Genomic DNA, 20,586 nt, shown 5'->3' on the forward strand with positions numbered 1-20,586 from the left:
ATTTTCGTTTAAATGAAGTAGGCCTACTAAAATAACTGACTAAAAAAAAACTTAAAACTTAAGCTAATATATAAATATATAAAATATATAGATATATTTAAAATAATAACAAAACTAAATAAAAAAATATAACCAAACTTAATCAAAATATGAATTTGAAATTAAAATACAATAAATAAAATGTTACAAAAACTACATTAGTATATCAATACTAAAATAACACACACACACACACATATATATATATATATATATGAAGAGTTCAGATGCAAAAGCCTCTAAATGCCATTTGAAATGTTCTTCTTTAATGATGATTTTTATCAAACTTATATATTTAAGTTCATTAATTTCACTTAAATAACAATTAATAGGTAATTATCATTGCCATTTAAGTGAAATCACTGAACTTAAAGATACAAGCTTGATAAAAACGATCATTCTAGAAGAAAATTTCAAATGGCATTTAGAGGCTTTTGCATCTGAACTCTTCATATATACAGTATACATATATATATATATATATATATATATATATATATATGATGAGAAAACAGTGAACTATTATGTGAAAGGGTCCTGTGATAATTAAAACCTTCTGTTTCTCAGGATGAAATCTGGGCTATTTGGACTTTCCCCAGAATGGTGCTGACTGTATCTTTTTTTCTTTAGCTCTGTTTATTTCTGCTCCTTTATGAGGGTCACTTGCCCCAGCCTCTCATTTTCCCTCAGGATGGATCGTGAAGACGAGGAGGATTATGTTTTGCTTAAAGGCTAATACTTCGAGGCAGTGATCTTTGAGTTTATGACTAAAGAAAGTGGTAAGTGTCTCTTGTGTTTTGTAGGATGTTTCATTTGATTCATTAGATTAGTTTTTATGAGGTTGTTTCATAGGCTATGCTCAACAAATCAGTCAGTCTTTGCTGGTAATTCATTTGAAATAATACCAATAATTCTGGACAGTGATTGTAAAAAGTATATACATATTAAATCAACTGTTGACCATGAGAAAAAATAAATAAATAAATTACATTATTTTGTAACCTAAATTTCCCAGGTCAAATTTGGTAAATTTCTGTCAACTTTACTTTTTAATTATAATAAAAAGTAAAGTATAATAATGTAGCTGATTATATAGAGAAGTATTAAGCACACATTGGTGTTTATGATTGTAGAAGACCTTTGTGCTTCACAAGAAGTAAGTTCCCATTGGTCACCCCTCCACATGACTGTAAATACAGTACTGCTCTCCCACAGGCATCTGACTGGAGCTGTAAGCAACATAAATAAACACCACTCACATAGTGGACTTTGTATACCAGGAGAACTTGCTGACCTGAGGGCAAACACACCTACAAGAGCCCTTTTGTTCCTCATCTTGTGGGTTTATGTTTTGACAAGTCTTGATTTTTTAAGTATTAAAAATGTAAGAATGTGGTTATTGTAATGCAAATAAATGTTAGTATAATGTAATCTTATAATATTGACTACATTATTAAATATATTCATATAATTAACTATATTTTTAACATTTCTAACTATTTTTAAAATAAATATAAGCCTAATTCTGAAACAACCTTTGCTTATAAAGGTACACTATTATGCTATCTAATAGTTTGTTAAATTAACTTTCATCTTGTTTACAGGAATTACAATCATGCAATAAAAATGTTCCAAGTGAGACAATATATTACTATCCTGCTTCTGGTTGGAGCTGTGAAGTCACAGGTCAATCCTGGTGAGTGAAATGCAGAATATATAATACAATTTCTAAATTAAAAGAGGACATTTTTTTATTTCATACCATTATATTGTGCAAAATGTTTCTGTCGAATGCGCTGTGAATTCATCAATATAATAGCTCCGATTTTTCACAAACTTTTGGAGAACTTCAGCATCGCTTCCGCTGCAGTTGTATCAATGTGTAAATAAATAATGAAAGAATAAAGAGAAAAACTTTTACATCTGAACCATAATTTTAAAAAAGGCAGTTGTGGTTGTCAGAACTGTAGAGTAAAAATACGGCAGTAATATATATTTATATTTATATTTATATATATATATATATATATATATATATATATATATATATATATTGTATTTATTTACCGTACTGATATAATAACTGAATGAAATACTAAAATACATTTTCTTTTTCTGATCTTTTTAATATGACAACCACCAAAAAGCACAGGTGGTAAAAAGAATAATCTCATGATTAATCAAAAGTCATAAAAAGTAGCTTTTCCACACGTTGATGTAAATATAAGGTGCACAATGTCATACACACAAAACATGGTAACACACATGACATTAAAATAATGCAATACACATTATTTAAAGTCATCATGAAACAAAAGTTGCAATAGTCTTGTCTTTCCTATTGTGACACATATTTAAATGAGGCTTCTCGAAACCGGGGAACTGATTGGATGGTTGTGGTTTGCTATTGATGTCATGTGAGTGAGTGACAGTTTGTCCCGCCCTCACGCCAGTAAACACATCATCAGAGAAGAGATGATGTCGCTGCAAGAGGAAGGGGGAGTTATTTTGATTAAAGATTACGAGGACACATGAATTAAATGATAAAAAAAAAAAAATTTGCAAGGATACATTTATAAAGAAATACGGCAATATTCCATTAAAAAACAAGAATTGTCCATTTAGATTTCATGCTATGTAATATAAAACCCTAATGTACAAAACTTTTCAATGTAAATAATGATTTTTTTACTTCCACAACCTGTTGATTTAGAAGTATTTGAAATGTCCCATTAGATTTATTATAGTCTCACCACAGGCATGTCATTGACGTTAGGTAGGGGATGGAGGAAGCTGCTGTATGCTAGGGGTCCAGTGTCTGTTTAAATGCCAAGGCTTACAAATTAAATTTAGGGGGATGTGAAGTATTTATTGACTGGTTGACTGAGTTTCCCAATTTGTACTCCTGCACAGTGGAGTCTATTTATCATTATCACTCATATGAGTGGTGTTGGGATATACTGTGTATAGAACGAAAACGGTAAAAGTTTGAAATAATCTTTCTCGCAGCAAACTATTTCTGGTTCCCATTGTGAACATTCTACGAATTATAGTATATGGTTACAGAAAAGTAGAAACTAAAGAAGAAAAACAGAAATCATACACTAACGTTAAAGAAAGTGTTTACCTGTAAATAGTGTGACAAAAATAGTGTCCTTTGCAGCAACATTAACAATAGATATAATTTCAATTTCTGCCTAAAATATTTTTTTTTTTAAAGAGAAAGAACTCAAAGCTGAGAAAGCCCTCCGTTGCATGGTGAGCTTGTCCTGGCATGAACATAAAAGTCCCTCTGTTTTCTGCTGAGGCCTCATGGATGGGGTTGAGTGGTATTTTGGGTATTTGCTTATAGGGTGTGGATTCACGTTGTAGAGGTTGTGTGACCAGCTCTCCGGTGTAGGTCTAGTTTCTTTCAGGGGAGACTGTTTGCGCTATTACAGTTTTGTCATATGCTTCACTTGGCCCATTTTAGGAAGACTTCAGGCCCCTAAATTTCCACCCAGCCAGAATGTTCAGTTTTGGGTGAACTAACTCTTTAGTTTAAATTGAAGTCCTAAAATAATTAAACTAAATAAATTAAATCTAATAAATAAATAAAAAATATAGACGTTTAAAAAACTGAAACCAATAAAAATAACAAAAATGCACAACAAAATTACTAAAATTAAAGTAAAAATATAAAAATAGCTTTTAATTAAAAAAAGTTGTTTATAAATGATAATAAAATTGAAATGAAATGCATGGAAAATGCCTGTGTTGTCAATATGTGAATGCCATCCTATGATAGCTGTATGTAGGTACCCGCTTGGGATGACTGGTGGCCAGATTCAGGATGAAGATATTTCTGCTTCCAGCCAATGGTCAGAGTCCACTGCAGCTCGATATGGCAGGTACATCCAACACACTGAATCACACTGAAAACTGTTCAGAAACACAAATAGAATTTATTTTCTCAACCACATCCCTTTCTGTTCCAGATTGGATTTTGATGATGGAGATGGGGCCTGGTGTCCGGACATCATGGCTGAACCAGATCGTCCAAAAGAATTTCTGCAGATTGACCTTCGTACTCTCCATTTTCTGACTCTTGTTGGCACGCAGGGACGGCATGCAGATGGAGTGGGCAATGAGTTTGCCCAGCGATATAAGATTAAATATAGCCGGGATGGCACCCGCTGGGTCTCCTGGCGAGACCGGCAAGGTCGACAGGTGAGGTGGCAGTGTTATTTCTTTTCCATTCAGTTCCATTGAGACTGCAATCTTTCGATTCAATTCATTTTGTATTTATTTTTACAGCACTTTTCACAATCCGTATTGTTTCAAAGTAGCTTTACAGAAAATGCATGTCTACATTACAACCCAGATAAGCAACATAGTGTCGGCCCACATCTGGTACGCGTTGTATCCACATGTACCCGATGTGGCCCACATCTGGGCCAACATGTTGCTGTCTAACACAGTCTCATCCCAAGTCTTGGGACGTCTTTTGACCATACGTCAACATCCGCCTTTTTAGGGTACCCTTAAACGTCGGTTAAATGGCGATCCCGGGCCGTCACAACTGACGCTTTACCTCTAACGTCAGTTAGGTGATGGGGTAGGTTTAGGTCTGGGGTAGGGTTAGGATCCGATAACGTCATCTAAAAAGGCGGGTGTTGACGTATGGTCAAAAGACGTCGCAAGACGTCAGTTATATGACGTCTTGGGATGAGACTGCGCTGTGCTGTCTGGGAATTTAGAGTAATAGGTGACTGTGTGTCCAAGTAATGTCCATATGTCAGAAATGTACAGTTCAAAGATAATACAAATCATACAGTTCGTTAACTTCATGTATTTATTTAGGCAGAAACAATGATCTCATTAAAGCAGTTATTACAAGTTCTGCTTTAATGAGAAAATTTCAAATAGAAGTAAGATAGAAAATTTGGCAGTGCTGCATGTTGATTCGGAGTTTAAGTCATTTGAAGTCCTTGGCAGGGGTTGGCGTCCTCTCCTCACACGTGTTGGGGCATCTGAAATCTTCGTAAGAGGCTGGATCCAAGCTGGAGCTGCAGTAGAGAGTCTGACTTGTAACTCGATGGTTGCAGGTTTGAGTCTCAGTACTGGCAAATTTTAATGGGGGGAGTGAATGAACAGCACTCTCTTCCAATCTCATTGCCCACGAATGAGGTGCCCTTGAGCAAGGCACATAACCCCAATCACTCCCTGGGCACCACAGCAACAATGGCTTCCCACTGCTCCGGGTGTGTGTGTTCAATACTCACTGCTGTGTGTGAGCACTTGAATGGGTGAAATGCAGGGGCAACATACTTGGCCACATGTCAATTGACTTTCACTTTCATCTGATACAACTGGAGTACAAGGTTATGAGATGCATTATGTGAATGGTGGCTTGGCTAAAGAGATGCGTCTTTAATCTAGATTTAAACTGGGAGAGTGAGTCTGAGCCACGACCATTATCAGGAAGGCTGTTCCGAGGTAAGGAGACAGATTTGAAAACGCTCTCCCTCCTTTAGTGGACATAGACTACGTTCACACTCTCAGACCAAATCCGATTGTTTGCGTATCCGATTGGAATCTGATCTAAATGTATTGACCGTTCACTCACAACTGTTCAAATCCGATTGTGTTTGTGGCTTGTGAAGCGTCTGACCCGGTGCGTTAGCCAGCAACATGTAAACCGGGGGAATTCTAGTGGAATATGAGGGCATGGAGGAAGGCCCCGCCAAATTCCCATCATTGAGGTTGAGCTGCAGCTGGCCTCTGTGAACTGTTTTTATAATTATTTGGAAAAGGATTTTTCCTTCTCTCTCGCTGGTCCTGCCCAGTTAAAAGTCTCCTGTGTCTCCAGAGTTCTCACCCTGCCTCCCTCTCCTGCCTCCTATTCCAGTAACAGCCAGTTCAGCCTCTTCAGCCCTTGACTCTGTGTGTATCTGCCTTGGGACTTCCGGTCTCCAGCTCCACCCAGTCAAGAGGATCCCCCGAGTCTTCCTCCAGTAGCTGTTCCCTTTACTTCACCTCAGCCCGTCGACCTGTCTGCTCTGCCTTGGCTCCTCTGTGGTTTTGTATCGGTCTTCAGGCACCTTGGCTGTACCTCGGACGCTTGTCGCTGCGGCTCCCCCTTGTATATCCAGGTCCCATCTGCTCTCCGTCTGCGCCCAGGACTCCACTCAATCTCCATCAGTCGTCCCCTGGTGTCGTCAGCCAAGTCTCCACCATGGCCTCTCCCTCCAACAACTCTGCCTTTGGCTTTCGTCCTGTCTGCACTCTACATCCCCACCTGGCTACTCCTGCTCCTTCCTCTCCCTGGCTTCTCCCACCATTCACACCCCCATGAACTGTTCTGCCTGCCTCTGTTTGGTTGCGTCCCTCTCCAGCTCTTAGCTTACCTCAAGGGCATCCTAGATGTAGGTGTCTTTGTTTCCACAATATTTTTAATTTTGATATTTTTCAGTCAAACCGTTGTTGTCTATCAGTCATATAATGCAGGTTTAGGGGGTCCACCTCAAAGAGCATGCACAGAGAAGTCAAAATTAAACATGATTTCATGACTTGTAAATGTAAGTACACATTGATGGCCTAAGACACGAAACGAGCGGTTTGTGTGAGAAAATGAAAAGTATTTATATCGTTTTTACCTCATGTAACCACAGCCACGTCCAACTGATCTGACGACAGGGGCGCTTCGGTCTGCGCATGTGCCAGAAGTGATTGCTTGCGCGTGTACGTCACTGTTCGTTTTCTGACACAAACCACTCGTTTCGTGTCTTAGGCCATCAATGTGTACTTATACATTTACGAGTCATTAAATCATATGTTCAATTTTGACTTCTCTGTGCATGCTCTTTGAGGCGATCCGAGGGTGGACCCCCTAAACCTGCATTATATGACTGATAGACAACAACGGTTTGACTGAAAAATATCAAAATTAAAAATACTGTGGAAACAAAGACACCTACATATAGGATGCCCTTGAGGTAAGCTAAATCATATCAAAAATTCATTTCAAAGTGAACTATCCCTTTAAAGTTTAGGAGCTCTGTGTTTTTGGAACGACACAAGAATAATGAATGATGACCTAACATTTATTTCTGAGTGAACTTTAATTTTAATGATGTTTATTGTGAAATGTTTCATGTGATTTCATGATCTGTGTTTTCTCATAATTATTTAGATCATCGAAGGGAACAATAACGCCTATGAGGTCGTGCTCAAGGACCTGGAGCCTCCCATTATTGCTCGTTTTGTGCGTTTCGTGCCTGTGACTGACCCCTCTATGATTGTGTGTATGAGGGTGGAGCTCTACGGCTGTGAATGGCTCGGTAAACTATATTCTTTCTCAGAAACATTCTTTGTGCTAGTACTCAAATGCAGGCTGTGGCATTAACAAACCTCAAACAGGTGAATTCCTGATCGCAACTATGCATAAAAAAATCTAAAAGCATTTGCATTCACATTCTAGTTTAGAATGTGTTTCAAGCCGTGATAGGATTGAAGAAGCCTTTAATCATTTCATCATTTACTCAGCCTTTTTTCTTTCTTTATTCCTGAAAACTTACATTTTGGTCTGTTATTTGGACTGATATTTCCTCCTCTAGTAAGATAATGAGGGGGGATGTGTTTACCCCAATGGCCTACTTATATAATGCTTTGGCAGCTTTTTTTTAAGGCTGCATTAGTTGTATTTGTATGAAAATGAGTGACAATTTTATTATTCACACTGGTTTGGTCCAAAAAAAAAAAATCTCTGTGCTGCAGATGGTCTGGTATCCTACAGCGCCCCTGCTGGCCAACAGATGAATTCCGGAGGCCATCGAATCCACTTAAATGACACTGTGTATGACGGAGCCATTAGTTACAGGTAGAGTATCACAAACTAAACACTAAAGCAAATTTCACCACATCATTCAAATTAAACAACAAGGCTTTCTTATTCTCTCAGCATGACAGAAGGTCTTGGGCAGCTCACTGATGGAAGCTGGGGTTTAGATGACTTCACTAAAAGTCAGGTGTATGGTGTCTGGCCTGGCTATGACTATGTGGGCTGGACCAATAGTTTCCCTGGTGGCTCAGTGGAGATGACATTTGAGTTTGACCGGGTCAGAAATTTCACATCAATGAAGGTTTGTCTGATCTACTGAACTACACTCACCTGAAGGATTATTAGGAACACCCGTTCAATTTCTCATTAATGCAATTATCGGTAACACTTTAGAATACGATTCCTTCGTTAATGAATAACTACACAAGAAGTAATGAGTAACACAATATTAACAATCTAGTAACTATTATTAACTAACAAGAAACTCTGATTAACGAACTAGTATAGCGCACAGACGAAAGTGGTAGTTCACTATTAAGTAACCAATAACTAAAAAATTTTTTTATACTTCCCAGAGAACCACTGAAAACGTTTATTAACAATCTAGTAACTACTATTAACTAAAAGAAATTCTTATTAACGAATTAGTAAGTAATAGCTCACAGATGAAAGTGTTACTAGATACTTCTGTGGGAATTACTAATTATTTGTATTAGTGATTCGTGATATGTGATTCGTATTATAAAGTGAAGATCATTGGAACTAACTAGTAATTACTCAAGTGTTACTAAAGACATTTTCTAAAAGTATACTAAAGTTCACCAAAAATCTCAAACGTTTGCACAAATCATGACTAGATCATGTAGTAACACTTGAGTAATTACTAGTTAGTTCCAATGATCTTCACTTTATAATAAAGATCCAAATAATTAGTAATTCCCACAGAATTTTCTAGTAACACTTTCATCTGTGGGATATTACTAATTATTCGGATCCGTATTTTAAAGTGAAGATCGTTGGAACTAACTAGTAATTACTCAAGTGTTACTACATGATCTAGTCATGATTTGCGCAACCGTTTGAGATTTTTAGTGAACTTTAGTATACTTTTAGAAAATTTCTTTAGTAACACTTGAGTAATTACTAGTTAGTTCCAATGATCTTCACTTTATAATACGGATCCAAATAATTAGTAATTCCCACAGAAGTATCTAGTAACACTTTCATCTGTGAGCTATTACTTACTAATTTGTTAATAAGAGTTTCTTTTAGTTAATAGTAGTTACTAGATTGTTAATAAACTTTTTCAGTAGTTCTCTGGGAAGTATTAAAAAAATAGTAGTTATTGATTACTTAATAGTGAACTACCACTTTCGTCTGTGCGCTATTACCTACTAGTTCGTTAATCAGAGTTTCTTGTGAATTAATAATAGTTACTAGATTGTTAATATTGTGTTACTCATTAGTTCTTGTGTAGTTATTCATTAACGAAGGAACCGTATTCTAAAGTGTTACCCAATTATCTAATCAACCAATCACATGGCAGTTGCTTCTATGCATTTAGGGGTGTGGTCCTGGTCAAGACAATCTCATGAACTCCAAACTGAATGTCAGAATGGGAAAGAAAGGTGATTTCAGCAATTTTGAGAGTGGCATGGTTGTTGGTGCCAGACGGGCCGGTCTGAGTATTTCACAATCTGCTCAGTTACTGGGATTTTCACAACCATTTCTAGGGTTTACAAAGAATGGCGTGAAAAGGGAAAAACATCCAGTATGTGACAGTCCTGTGGGCGAAAATGCCTTGTTGATGCTAGAGGTCAGAGGAGAATGGGCCGACTGATCCAAGGTGATAGAAGAGCAACTTTGACTGAAATAACCACTCGTTACAACCGAGGTATGCAGCAAAGCATTTGTGAAGCCACAACACGCACAACCTTGAGGCGGATGGGCTACAACAGCAGAAGACCTCACTAGGTACCACTTATCTCCACTACAAATAGGAAAAAGAGGCTACCATTTGCAAGAGCTCACCAAAATTGGAAAGTTGAAGACTGGAAAAACGTTGCCTGGTCTGATGAGTCTCAATTTCTGTTGAGACATTCAGATGGTAGAGTCAGAATTTGGCGTAAACAGAATGAGAACATGGATCCATCATGCCTTGTTACCACTGTGCAGGCTGGTGGTGGTGGTGTAATGGTCTGGTGGGGGGGATGTTTTCTTGGCACACTTTAGGCCCCTTAGTGCCAATTGGGCATTGTTTTAATGCCACGGCCTACCAGCATTGTTTCTGACCATATCCATCCCTTTATGGCCACCATGTACCCATCCTTTTTTGTCTACTTCCAACAGGATTATGCACCATGTCACAAAGCTCCAATCATTTCAAATTGGTTTCTTTGAACATGACAATGAGTTGTCATGTCTAGAACATGACACTGTACTAAAATGGCCCCCACAGATCTCAACCCAATAGAGCATCTTTGGGATGTGGTGGAACGGGAGCTTCGTGGCCTGGATGTGCATCCCACAAATCTCCATCAACTGCAAGACGCTATCCTATCAATATGGGCCAACATTTCTAAAGAATGCTTTCAGCAACTTGTCGAATCACTGCCATGCAGATTTAAGGCAGTTCTGAAGGCGAAATGGGGTCACACACAGTATTAGTATGGTGTTCCTAATAATCATTTAGGTGAGTGTACATGTCCCTTGAAAACTGTACTTAAATAAATAAAAGGCCACTTAAGTGTAGGCCTGCTTAAAGAGTGTATTCTTTCATGACTGTTTCTTGACTCACAGTAAGTACACTTTTAAAAGGTGTACTTTTTGTAATAATATCAAAGTAAAAGTTTTCCTTTAAAGAACTTAAAAGAACCATCTTTTTGTATGGTGACTGGAAGGGGTTATGTATTATGTATGTATTGTTATTATTTTGTATTAAATGGGTAGGCCTATCCTTCTGTTTAATAGGTCCACTGCAACAACATGTACACAAGGGGAGTAAAAATCTTCCGACAGGCCATCTGTCACTTCCGTTCGGATTCAGACTGGGAGCCCAATCCTGTGATGTTCAAGCCGAAAGCGGACAACATCAGTCCTAGTGCTCGGTTTGTCACTGTTGCCCTTGGCAACCGCATGGCCAGCGCAATTAGGTGTCGTTTTGTATTCAATGGCATCTGGATGATGTTCAGTGAAATTGCTTTCCAGTCAGGTAATAGAGGTTTAATTCTTTCGTCTCTAGTTCTCATTTTGTTATCTGTTAGGCCTATTCAGTTTAGCATATTAATAGTCGACTAAAAATAAAGCACTGCTACAGTTTAAAATGCCTATTACATAAATTCACCTTTCAGATACAGCGATGTACAACACCTCTTTTGTTCCTCGTAAACGTAACCAACCCCCAGGTATTTATCCAGGTAAATAGTATAATTATTTTACCCTTCACAATTCTTTGTGGTGTCACTTGGTTGTTACAGTTGTACAGTACAATTTAAATTTGCAGGCAACAGCCCCCCAACCCCCCCCCCCCTCCCCCCCCCCCACCCGATGTTCATTACTTCATGCAATGGCCGCATACATTTACATGGAAAAACATTTTTATACACAAGATCAAGCTGAATTTTAGTATAATGCTGCATATTAAAATGTAAAAAATTAAAAATAATATTACTGAATATTTTCACTGTATGTGAATGGGATAAATCATAACGTCAACTTTTTATATAGGCATAATCATTAGAACATAACCCAATAAGTCTCCATTTGCACAGAAATTTTGATTCTGTGAAATATGCTTTTCTATGCTTAATATTCTTCAGGGGATGATCCAACCCACAAAATTGATGACAGCCACACACGGATCCTAATAGGTGGTTTGGTGGCCATTATTGTCATTCTGTTGGCCATCATAATAATCATACTATGGAGGCAGGTGTGGCAGAAGATGATTGAGAAGGTAAGATTATGATCTTCAACATCAACCTTAACTTTATACACTTGAGTTGGAAGCCTGCTGTACATTTGCTATGCATAAAATGACTATTGGTAATCTTTTGCAATAGAAAGCTGTATATCATGACAATCCAGTAAAATTCACCCTGTCAGCTTGTGATTATTAATGTAACATGTTTGTAACATTTACAGGCCTCTCGGCGTATGCTGGACGATGAGCTGAATGTGCATCTTTCTGTTCAGAGAGAGGCGTTCGCACGCCGTCACTCTTCTCTGTCCAGTGATGTTGAATCCAGTTCCACATATGAAAGGATTTTCCCCATGGGATCTGACTATCAGGAGCCATCCCAACTTTTACGGAAACTACCAGAATTTCAGGCTACTGAAAACCTTGGTTAGGGCTACTCAGTGTTCAAGAATTATGGATTTTTAGGGATCAATTCATTCCGTCTCATTATATGCTCATTATGTGCACGAAGGAAAATTGTAGCCAAAAAGGAAAATTCTGTCATCATTTACTCACCCTCACGTCACACCAAACCTGTAAGATTTTCTTTCTTCTGTGGAACACATGGAGACACTCTTTTGAAAAAAAAACATCAATGCGCTCCAGCGGTGTTCGATACAATGACAGTTCAGTGTGGCCTTGTCTGTCTGGACAAAAAAACACCAAAAATTCACCATGAAAGTATTTAAAGCAGCATTATGTTATTTTTTAAATTTTGCTCTCAGGGTCCCCCTACAGTTGGGAAACAGTATTGTCTCTTCTACTACTGTCGTAAAGTGTGTCCTGGTTACACCAGGGAATACACTCGTGCATTTGTTGACAAGCAATACCCCCGAACTCTGCAGAAGGAAGGAGTTCTCACATCTTGGGCAGACTGCCAGCGTTGTGTGTGAACTGTCTTCATCCCAGGTACATTGGCATATATTTCAGCATGTCTTATGAATAGTTTCATGGGCTTTATTTTTTTTTTCAAATGTCAAAAGATCGCATATCTCACGTTTACAAGCCAGCGTCTTTATAGTAACGTTAACCTATTGGCTACTGTTTTACATAATGGATACGCTAATTCAACTCAATGTTTGTGTGGTAGATAATACCCATGTCGTCAATATTATGATAGCAAGCTGAAGCTACCATAGTATAGATGAATATGCAAATTTGAAAAAGAAGCAAGACACTTTCACCAGAAAAATAAATAACAAACATTATCCTGACCGATTATTTTGGTCCGTCTAATCATGAATTATTTACTTGCAAGAATGTAGCCCCTACTAAACTCAGAAATCAGTATACTTTAACGTCTCGAGCTGGCGCGAGCTGCCCGCCCCAGCTCTACGGCGATGTTTTAGTGTGTTAAGCACCCTCAGAAGAAAGCAGTGTAGTCTACATTGGATACGGTGAGGGGTGAAGCTACACAACACATTACCAACAGTAAACTGATTGCGCACGCGCTCTGTTTCTGACGCACTTCACAATTGGTTTTACTTGCTGCTTCAGACATGACAACATACAGAGGTAAAATAAATTTTAAAAAATGCTAGTTGAGCTCTCGCGTCAGAATTTGAGGTAGTGGGGGAAGTGATGTATACCGTAAATCAGTCAAATTTTGTAGTTCTTTTTGTGTTACAGAGTTACAGAGTGGTAATAAAAGCGATATAGACACTGTCAGGCTATGGTAGACCTGTCATTCAACCTATTGTAAGTCGATGTATCATCTCAAGGGTTTTGGAAAAATATTATAAAGGTTGAAAAAACGACATAGTGCTGCTTTAAATGACTGCTATATTCCAAGTGCTCTAAAAAGATATAAAATTGCTTTGATGAACAGCCAAAATTTAGGGCATTATTCACTGAAAATCTCTCAATTAAATGTATCATGAGAGGCTGGACATCATCATTCACAGCTTCAAACTGTTGATTGCAATTCACTGCCATTATCAAGCATGGAAGAGCCAGGACATTTTTTTAATATAACTCCAATTGTATTTGTCTGAAAGAAGATGAGAGTGAGTAAATCATGGACTGAATTTCATTTTAAAGTGAACTACTCCTTTAATATGTGCTTTATAAGTACTGATAAAATAGCCAATATCCTAGTAATTTTCAAACTACTAGTTAATAGTGAAAATTGGACCCTAAACTAAAGTCTTAGTCTTACCCAGCTTTTTTCTTTTTTTTTTTTTTTTTTTTTTTGGGGTGAACTATCCCTTTAAAAACATAACACAGTGTGTTCATATGGTGATGTTACAGCAATGATCGATGCCCCTTCCGAACCCTCTATGGGCCACCCTACAGATGACGTCCCACACTACGCAGAGGCAGACATCGTGACCCAGCAGGAAACCACTGGGGCTCACAGTTACCGTGTCACTGTGGTCAATATGCCCTTATCTCCAGGACGGGACGGAGCTCTGGAGGAGTTTCCAAGGGAGAGACTGACTTTTAAAGAAAAACTTGGAGAAGGACAATTTGGAGAGGTTGGCGAACAATTGTCTTTGCCAAAAAGCTATTCTTGGTCACTCTATTTGTTATATGTGTTCATACCTGCCGCAGGTTCATCTGTGTGAAGCTGAGGGTATGCAGGAATTCATGAAGGACCATTGTGGTGACATCAGTGATGATGAGCCAATGCTCGTAGCAGTCAAGACACTAAGAGAGGACGCAGACAAAAACGCGAGGTAACACACAGGTGCAGGTGTCCCGCAATCGATGTCACGTGCCTGTTGTTGCTGAGAAGCACTGCTTTTTTGCTTTACAGATGCTGTCCAGCCATTTTAGGACAGTTTAAACTTTCCTCAAGGAAATCTACATTTTCAGGAACGACTTCTTGAAAGAGATCAGGATCATCTCACGATTAAGAGACCCGAACATCATTCGCCTGTTGGCCGTGTGCGTTGAGAGCGATCCGCTGTGCATGATCACAGAGTACATGGAGAACGGGGACCTCAATCAGTTCCTGTCCCGTCATGAGCTGCAGGATGAAGGAGTTCAGGACGGTGATTCGGCTACCATCAGGTATATCAGGTGTATATACAGCCAAATTGTTATTAGTAGTATTATTATTTCAATCCATATCTATTGTTTTATTTAAACCTTCAATTTGTATTTAATATAACAAAACATTTGTGTTTAAGACTTAAACAATACATATTTCTGTAGACACTAAACATTAGGTCAACATTCTTTGTTTTTTCTTATTTTCACCACAAACTAAAGCTAAATTATGCTACCTATAACACGAAAGTAGAATTTTCACTTAAAGGGACTCTGTGTGAGATTTACTCCCTTCAGGGACTGTTTTGTCTGTTTGAAAGTAATCAACGAGAAAATGAAGCGTACAGAAAGCAGAGGAGAAATACCTTCTGCAAGTGTGCCGACCCGTGTCTCAGATATCTGACAGTGGAGGATTCACACGATCTGTACATTTTTTGCCTGGTGACGAGCATGCGGAGAAAGCTCTCGAGAGAGCTTCCTGCACAAACTGTCCCACTTCTCGAGGGAAGTAGGCGCGGCATCTGAACCCCACGGTGGCGGTCCCGCTCAAGTTGTGGCTCAGCGGCCCTTGAGCTCGTGGGGCTCTCAGATCAGCTGGAGAGGGGTGTTAATAGATGGGATGATCTGACGGGTGAGTTACAGGTCGATGTAGAGGGAGTTCTTTCTCTTTCTGATGGATCTGTAACTGGTTCTCTTTGGGCCGGGCAGGAGTCGGCTGCCGATGATATCAGGTTAGGACTGGTTAGGACTGAACCATCTCAGCCCTCCTGCCCAGTGTACGCTGAGTTGGTGGACAAGTTGCAGCTGCAGTGGAGGCATGTCTGGGAGGAACGTTCTTGTGGTATTTTGGATTTTCGGTTCCTCCCTACAGGTAAGCCACCAGCTCAGACGAGCCTTCCATTCCTTCCAGATCTCCATTCTGAGATCAAGAAGGCATGGAGGAACCCGTTCTCCACGCGTCTTCATCTACATTAGCGGGCTAGTTTCGCTGCTATGGATGGGGCCGCGGAGCACAGGTATGTGTCGATGCCGCCGGTGGCCGAGATTTTGGCTAACTATCTCACCTCTGGTCGGTCTTCGTCACTGGGAGCTCCGACCCTGCCATCCAAGCCGCTTAAGACTACATCATGCTTGAATGGCAGAGCGTACGCAGCAGCAGGTCAGGCAGGTGCGGTTCTGCACACCCTTGCGGTCCTTCAGGCCTACCAGGGCGACCTGCTGCGGGACCTCGATCAGGGGCCGGCCTGTCCCCTGACACAGTCGCAGAGTTGCACCGTACCACAGATTTGACTCTCCGGACCAGCAAACAGTCCGCCGTTTCCATCAGTCGTTCGATGTTAGCTATGGTGGCCACAGAGAGGCATCTGTGGCTCAACCAGGCTGACATTGTGGAGAAAGAAAAAAAGATTTGCCGGTTTCGCCTTCTGAGCTTTTCGGACCTTCCGTCGAGACGGCAGTCGATAAGTTCAGGGAGGCGAGGGCGTGCTCTGTGGCGTTTAAGAGCTGGATACCATGGAGGTCCTTGGCACAGCCCAGGCAAGGCCTGGTCCTTCGTGGTCTGAGGATCACAGACAGACCCAGAAGGCCAGTGTCGCTTCCCGTGCACCCCCTCCTCCTAGCAAGGGGAGCGGGGTGCGCAGGAGGCGTTACTCCTGCAGGAGGCAGGATCTTAGGGAGGTGATCGGGAGGAAACATTCTCAGACTGAACATTAGACCTCACCTCCCTGGATATTGTTTCCTAATCACCATCGCTCCCAGGCTCCTTCTACATCAGGCCTGGGTCGGGACCCATGATGAGTTCAAGAATTCTCTGATGGCCCGCTTCAGCCTGGTTGATAGGAGCCCCATCCCTTGGCTTGTGAAACAATGAAATTCATGTTTCTGAGATCCTGAACCCTGGTGTGCTTCATTACGCACACTGCAGGTTTTATGTTGAGTAAAAACATTTTTCTCTTTTTCAGAACTCGTCTCCTGTACAGAGCCGGGGACATGTTTGGTAATCAAGGTAATGTATGGTAAAGTGAGCTGAGCTCCCACCTACTGTGGTCACCAGGTTAAAGGCCTTACTAGGCCTTCCTAATATGAGCTCCCTCTCACAGTGGTCATTCCTATGATTATGACATTCCTCACCAGGCAATGTCTTAGTATAGATCACCAGGCCAGCCTGGTGGCATGTCAGGAGGCATGCTCTCCTGAATAGTGACTGGCTGGGAGTCTCTTGGGTCTCCTAGTCACAATCCCTAGAAGGGACCGCTTCTATTAGGAAGTCATGGTTCTAAGCCTTTGAGCTGGACCAGATATACCTTCCGTGAACTATGTTCTGGCAGTTTTCTTGGTTCATTTTCCTGGGCTATGACCGGTAGGGAGTGCTGTCACTGACAGCCCAGTGTTCTGACAGTTGTTACTGCCCTTGGGCATGCACTCCCCTCAGTATGGCGTGGGTATTTCTTTCCCCATAGCATCAATGGCGTATTGTTGAGTACCCTTTGAAAGGGAATGTCTCAGGTTACAACTGTAAACTATGTTTCCTGAGAACGGGGATTAAGTCTCCCTGCCATACTTCGGGGACTGGCTGCAACAGTCCCTTCAGATGATAGGATGTTGTCACGGTTTCAAGGCACCCTTTTTATACAACCAGGTGGTGTGCCAATCATTCCAGCTGATGATGCACAGGCTTTTGCCGGTCAACATGATTGCTGTGAGTTGATACTTGATTTTAGTCACCTCAATGATGTATTGTCTTGTACCCTGTTCTCAGGGAACATAGGTTACAGTTGTAACCTGAGACGTTCATGCATGTTAGTCTAGAACTGCAATAACCATCATGTTTACACATCTGCGCAGATGAGGTGACAGTCAATAAATGGCAGAACAAAGAAACTTGCGTTACTTATTTGAAATAGTAACTCAGATATTCTAATATTAATTTAAAAGTAATAATAAGTAGTGAATCAAATAGTAAAAAAGTAATCCGATTACATAACATGCATTACTTGTAATTTGCTACTCCCAAACTTGTCCTTTTCATTTGGGGTGTAATGATACCATCGTCACGATTCGATATATATATATATATATATATATATATATATATATATATATATATATATATATATATATATATATATATATATATATATATATCACGAACGATACTGAACTCACAATCCGATATTATTGCGATACTGCAAGATTATGATAAAAGGTTAATTAGAAATGTACTGTTGATTAAAATGCTAAATTTTATATTACATTGTGGTTGTTAATTAAAAGGCTTGGACTTGGTGCAGGAAACCCAATGCACACAATAGTGACACCAGAAAAAAAAATCATTCTGAAGCTGAAAGAATTATTTTAGATGATGCTTGCACTCTGTCACTGATTAGAAATGTTTAAAATAATGTAGGCCACTTTTTACTGGTAACATAAAACATTGAGCATTATCAGGACCCACAAATATTCACTCATTACATTATTATACTTTATCTTCAACATTATATAGTAGATCGATGTAGTACTGACACTAAAACTCTGTAAAATTGATTTTTTTTATGCACAGTAATTGTTTTGTTTTTTTGGGTATACACAATGGAGATTGTCACTATCCATGAATCATGATATACATTGTTGCATTTTTGTAAACAGCACGGTTGTTTCTCTTTCAGTGCAAACACTACACTCAGGAGTTGCTGATTTGAATTCTGCGTCTTGTGAAGCCATATGAATAGTATGTTTCATGAGATGTAAATTTAGCATAAAATACAGTAATGTCTTCTTTTTCTCTCTAGCTACAGAAAACTGATCAACATGGCCTCTCAGATATCCTCTGGAATGAAGTATCTGTCATCTCTGAATTTTGTTCACCGTGATCTCGCCACACGCAACTGTTTAGTGGGCACAAATAACACCATCAAGATCGCTGACTTTGGCATGAGCCGAAACCTGTATCGTGGAGATTACTACCGCATACAAGGACGAGCTGTGCTCCCCATCCGCTGGATGTCCTGGGAGAGCATCCTTCTGGTAAGACTGATGGAGTCAAATATGCCGCACCTTAAACTCACACCTGTTTGACCATGTGTGTTTCTACAGGGTAAGTTCACCATGGCCAGTGACGTGTGGGCATTCGGGGTGACCCTGTGGGAGATTCTAACCCTGTGCAAGGAGCAGCCGTACGCCCAATTTACAGATGAACAGGTGATCGAAAACAAGGGCGAATTTTTTAGAGACCAAAACAAACAGGTGAGACTTACAATGCGTGTAATCATAATAATGGCAAGCCAAGTCTTTCAGTATCCGTGTAAATAATTTTCATGTACAGCAAAACTGTTTTAACCTTTACAGAACTAGGAAATTGCCCGTCAGAGACGGGAATAAAACAATCTCATAATACAAAAAATTAACTAATTTGATAACATTATTCCATTGTGTAATGCTTAACAAATCTGTAATTTCCCACATTTATAAATATATATTCAACAATTTATTTTAATTAAAATAATATAATATTTTAACGTTAATTTGTTGACAAAATATGTGTATTTGTGCATCTTAATCTAAATATTTTTCATTTATTATTATATTTTACTATTTATTTGCATTATTCTACTGTTATTTCTGGTATTTTATTATTCGTTTTTATATTTGAAATTATATCAAATTGACCCCATTTGGACCGAATGCAATGATTGGATGAACATTTCATGGGTCTATGCCTTCCACAGTCAAAATATACCTAAAAATAGCTGGGACTGCAAGATGAGTCAGGAAAAATCCATGTAATAACTTGGAAAAATCAAAAGGTGTCAGTGCTGAGCTGTTTTTCGAACCCCTCAGGTCTATCTGCCAATGCCATCCTGCTGTCCTGATTCAGTGTACAGCCTCATGCTCAACTGCTGGAAAAGAAATGCCAGAGAAAGACCCACGTTCCTGGAGATCCACAGCACACTGATGGAACAATATGACTAATTCCATGCGGATGTACAGAGGAGCTTTTCAACGCACATTCAACCCTCTTAGATTGTTTTAGCTCTTAAGAAAAAAATTGGAGATTTTGTTATAATAAGTCCAGCTTATTATAATAGCAATATCCTTCTAATTTCAGTATACTAGAAAATCATACATAGACCTGCATACATAAATTATATGGGAATAATGTTTTGTGATTATTTTAAAATGTTATTTTGTACTTTTTTTCAGTGCTCTCTGCTCATTTTGCTGTTGTTTTCATTGTTTATTAAATATACATATTTGCTGACTTGTTGGGAAGGAATGATTCTTCATTTGCATTGGAAACAGTCTTATTTCCTTGTAAAATATTTCTATTTTATTTCTGTTGATATTGTTATGCTCAAAGTGGGGGATCTGGGAAATGTGGATCTGGGAAATACATGTTGTAAAAATGTTTAAATAACTATGTGAATAACTAGTAACATCTTGGAATGTAATCATAATACTGAAATTACTGATCAGCCTTTTTTCCAGATCTGACCCTTTTATGAATATTTAATTGTTCCTCAGATTTTAGCAACCTAAAATTGAATGAATTAACGAATAAATGATACATAAAAAAAAAAAATCTATTTAACGGACAAAACTGATCTTGTAGAGAATAAGGTGAGTGGACAGCACAGCAATAAACAAGACAGTGCTGCTTTGTAGATTGAGCCTTGGACTCGGTTGAGAAACATGTCACTCAGTCTAGATACGCTGTAACGAACTATCAATGATAAACAGGCTGTTTCTTTCACGCGACGCCAATCCAGGTGCACTT

General features: G+C 39.2%; 1 protein-coding gene across 2 annotated transcripts; it reads left to right on the forward strand.

Annotated features, from left to right (window-relative positions):
- The first annotated feature begins 603 nt into the window (after positions 1-603).
- Positions 604-20,293, forward strand: ddr2b (discoidin domain receptor tyrosine kinase 2b). 2 transcript variants are annotated; one of them, XM_039655284.2, is made up of 17 exons: positions 604-818; positions 1,644-1,735; positions 3,827-3,929; positions 4,017-4,248; positions 7,214-7,361; positions 7,798-7,900; positions 7,982-8,162; positions 10,832-11,072; positions 11,212-11,277; positions 11,680-11,816; positions 12,005-12,206; positions 14,070-14,296; positions 14,373-14,497; positions 14,637-14,834; positions 18,602-18,836; positions 18,906-19,055; positions 19,650-20,293. In XM_039655284.2, exons 2-17 carry the CDS (start codon positions 1,666-1,668, stop codon positions 19,779-19,781), a joined length of 2,550 nt encoding a protein of 849 aa, XP_039511218.2. In that variant the 5' UTR covers positions 604-818; positions 1,644-1,665; the 3' UTR covers positions 19,782-20,293. The 2 variants fall into 2 exon arrangements, with proteins under 2 accessions (XP_039511218.2, XP_039511217.2); XM_039655283.2 differs by having other exon boundaries at positions 14,637-14,843; positions 19,650-20,292.
- Positions 20,294-20,586: the final 293 nt, after the last annotated feature.

The sequence above is a fragment of the Pimephales promelas genome, chromosome 5 (genome assembly GCF_988280905.1).
Source record: "Pimephales promelas chromosome 5, fPimPro1.hap1.1, whole genome shotgun sequence".
NCBI classification, from domain to species: Eukaryota; Metazoa; Chordata; class Actinopteri; order Cypriniformes; family Leuciscidae; genus Pimephales; species Pimephales promelas.

Coding starts and splice junctions, on each gene's coding strand:
- ddr2b (XM_039655283.2), top strand. CDS start 1,666: ATGTTCCAAGTGAGACAATATATTACTATCCTGCTTCTGGTTGGAGCT. Junction 3,930..4,016: donor ACTGCAGCTCGATATGGCAG/GTACATCCAACA, acceptor TTTCTGTTCCAG/ATTGGATTTTGATGATGGAG. Junction 18,837..18,905: donor CCTGGGAGAGCATCCTTCTG/GTAAGACTGATG, acceptor GTGTTTCTACAG/GGTAAGTTCACCATGGCCAG.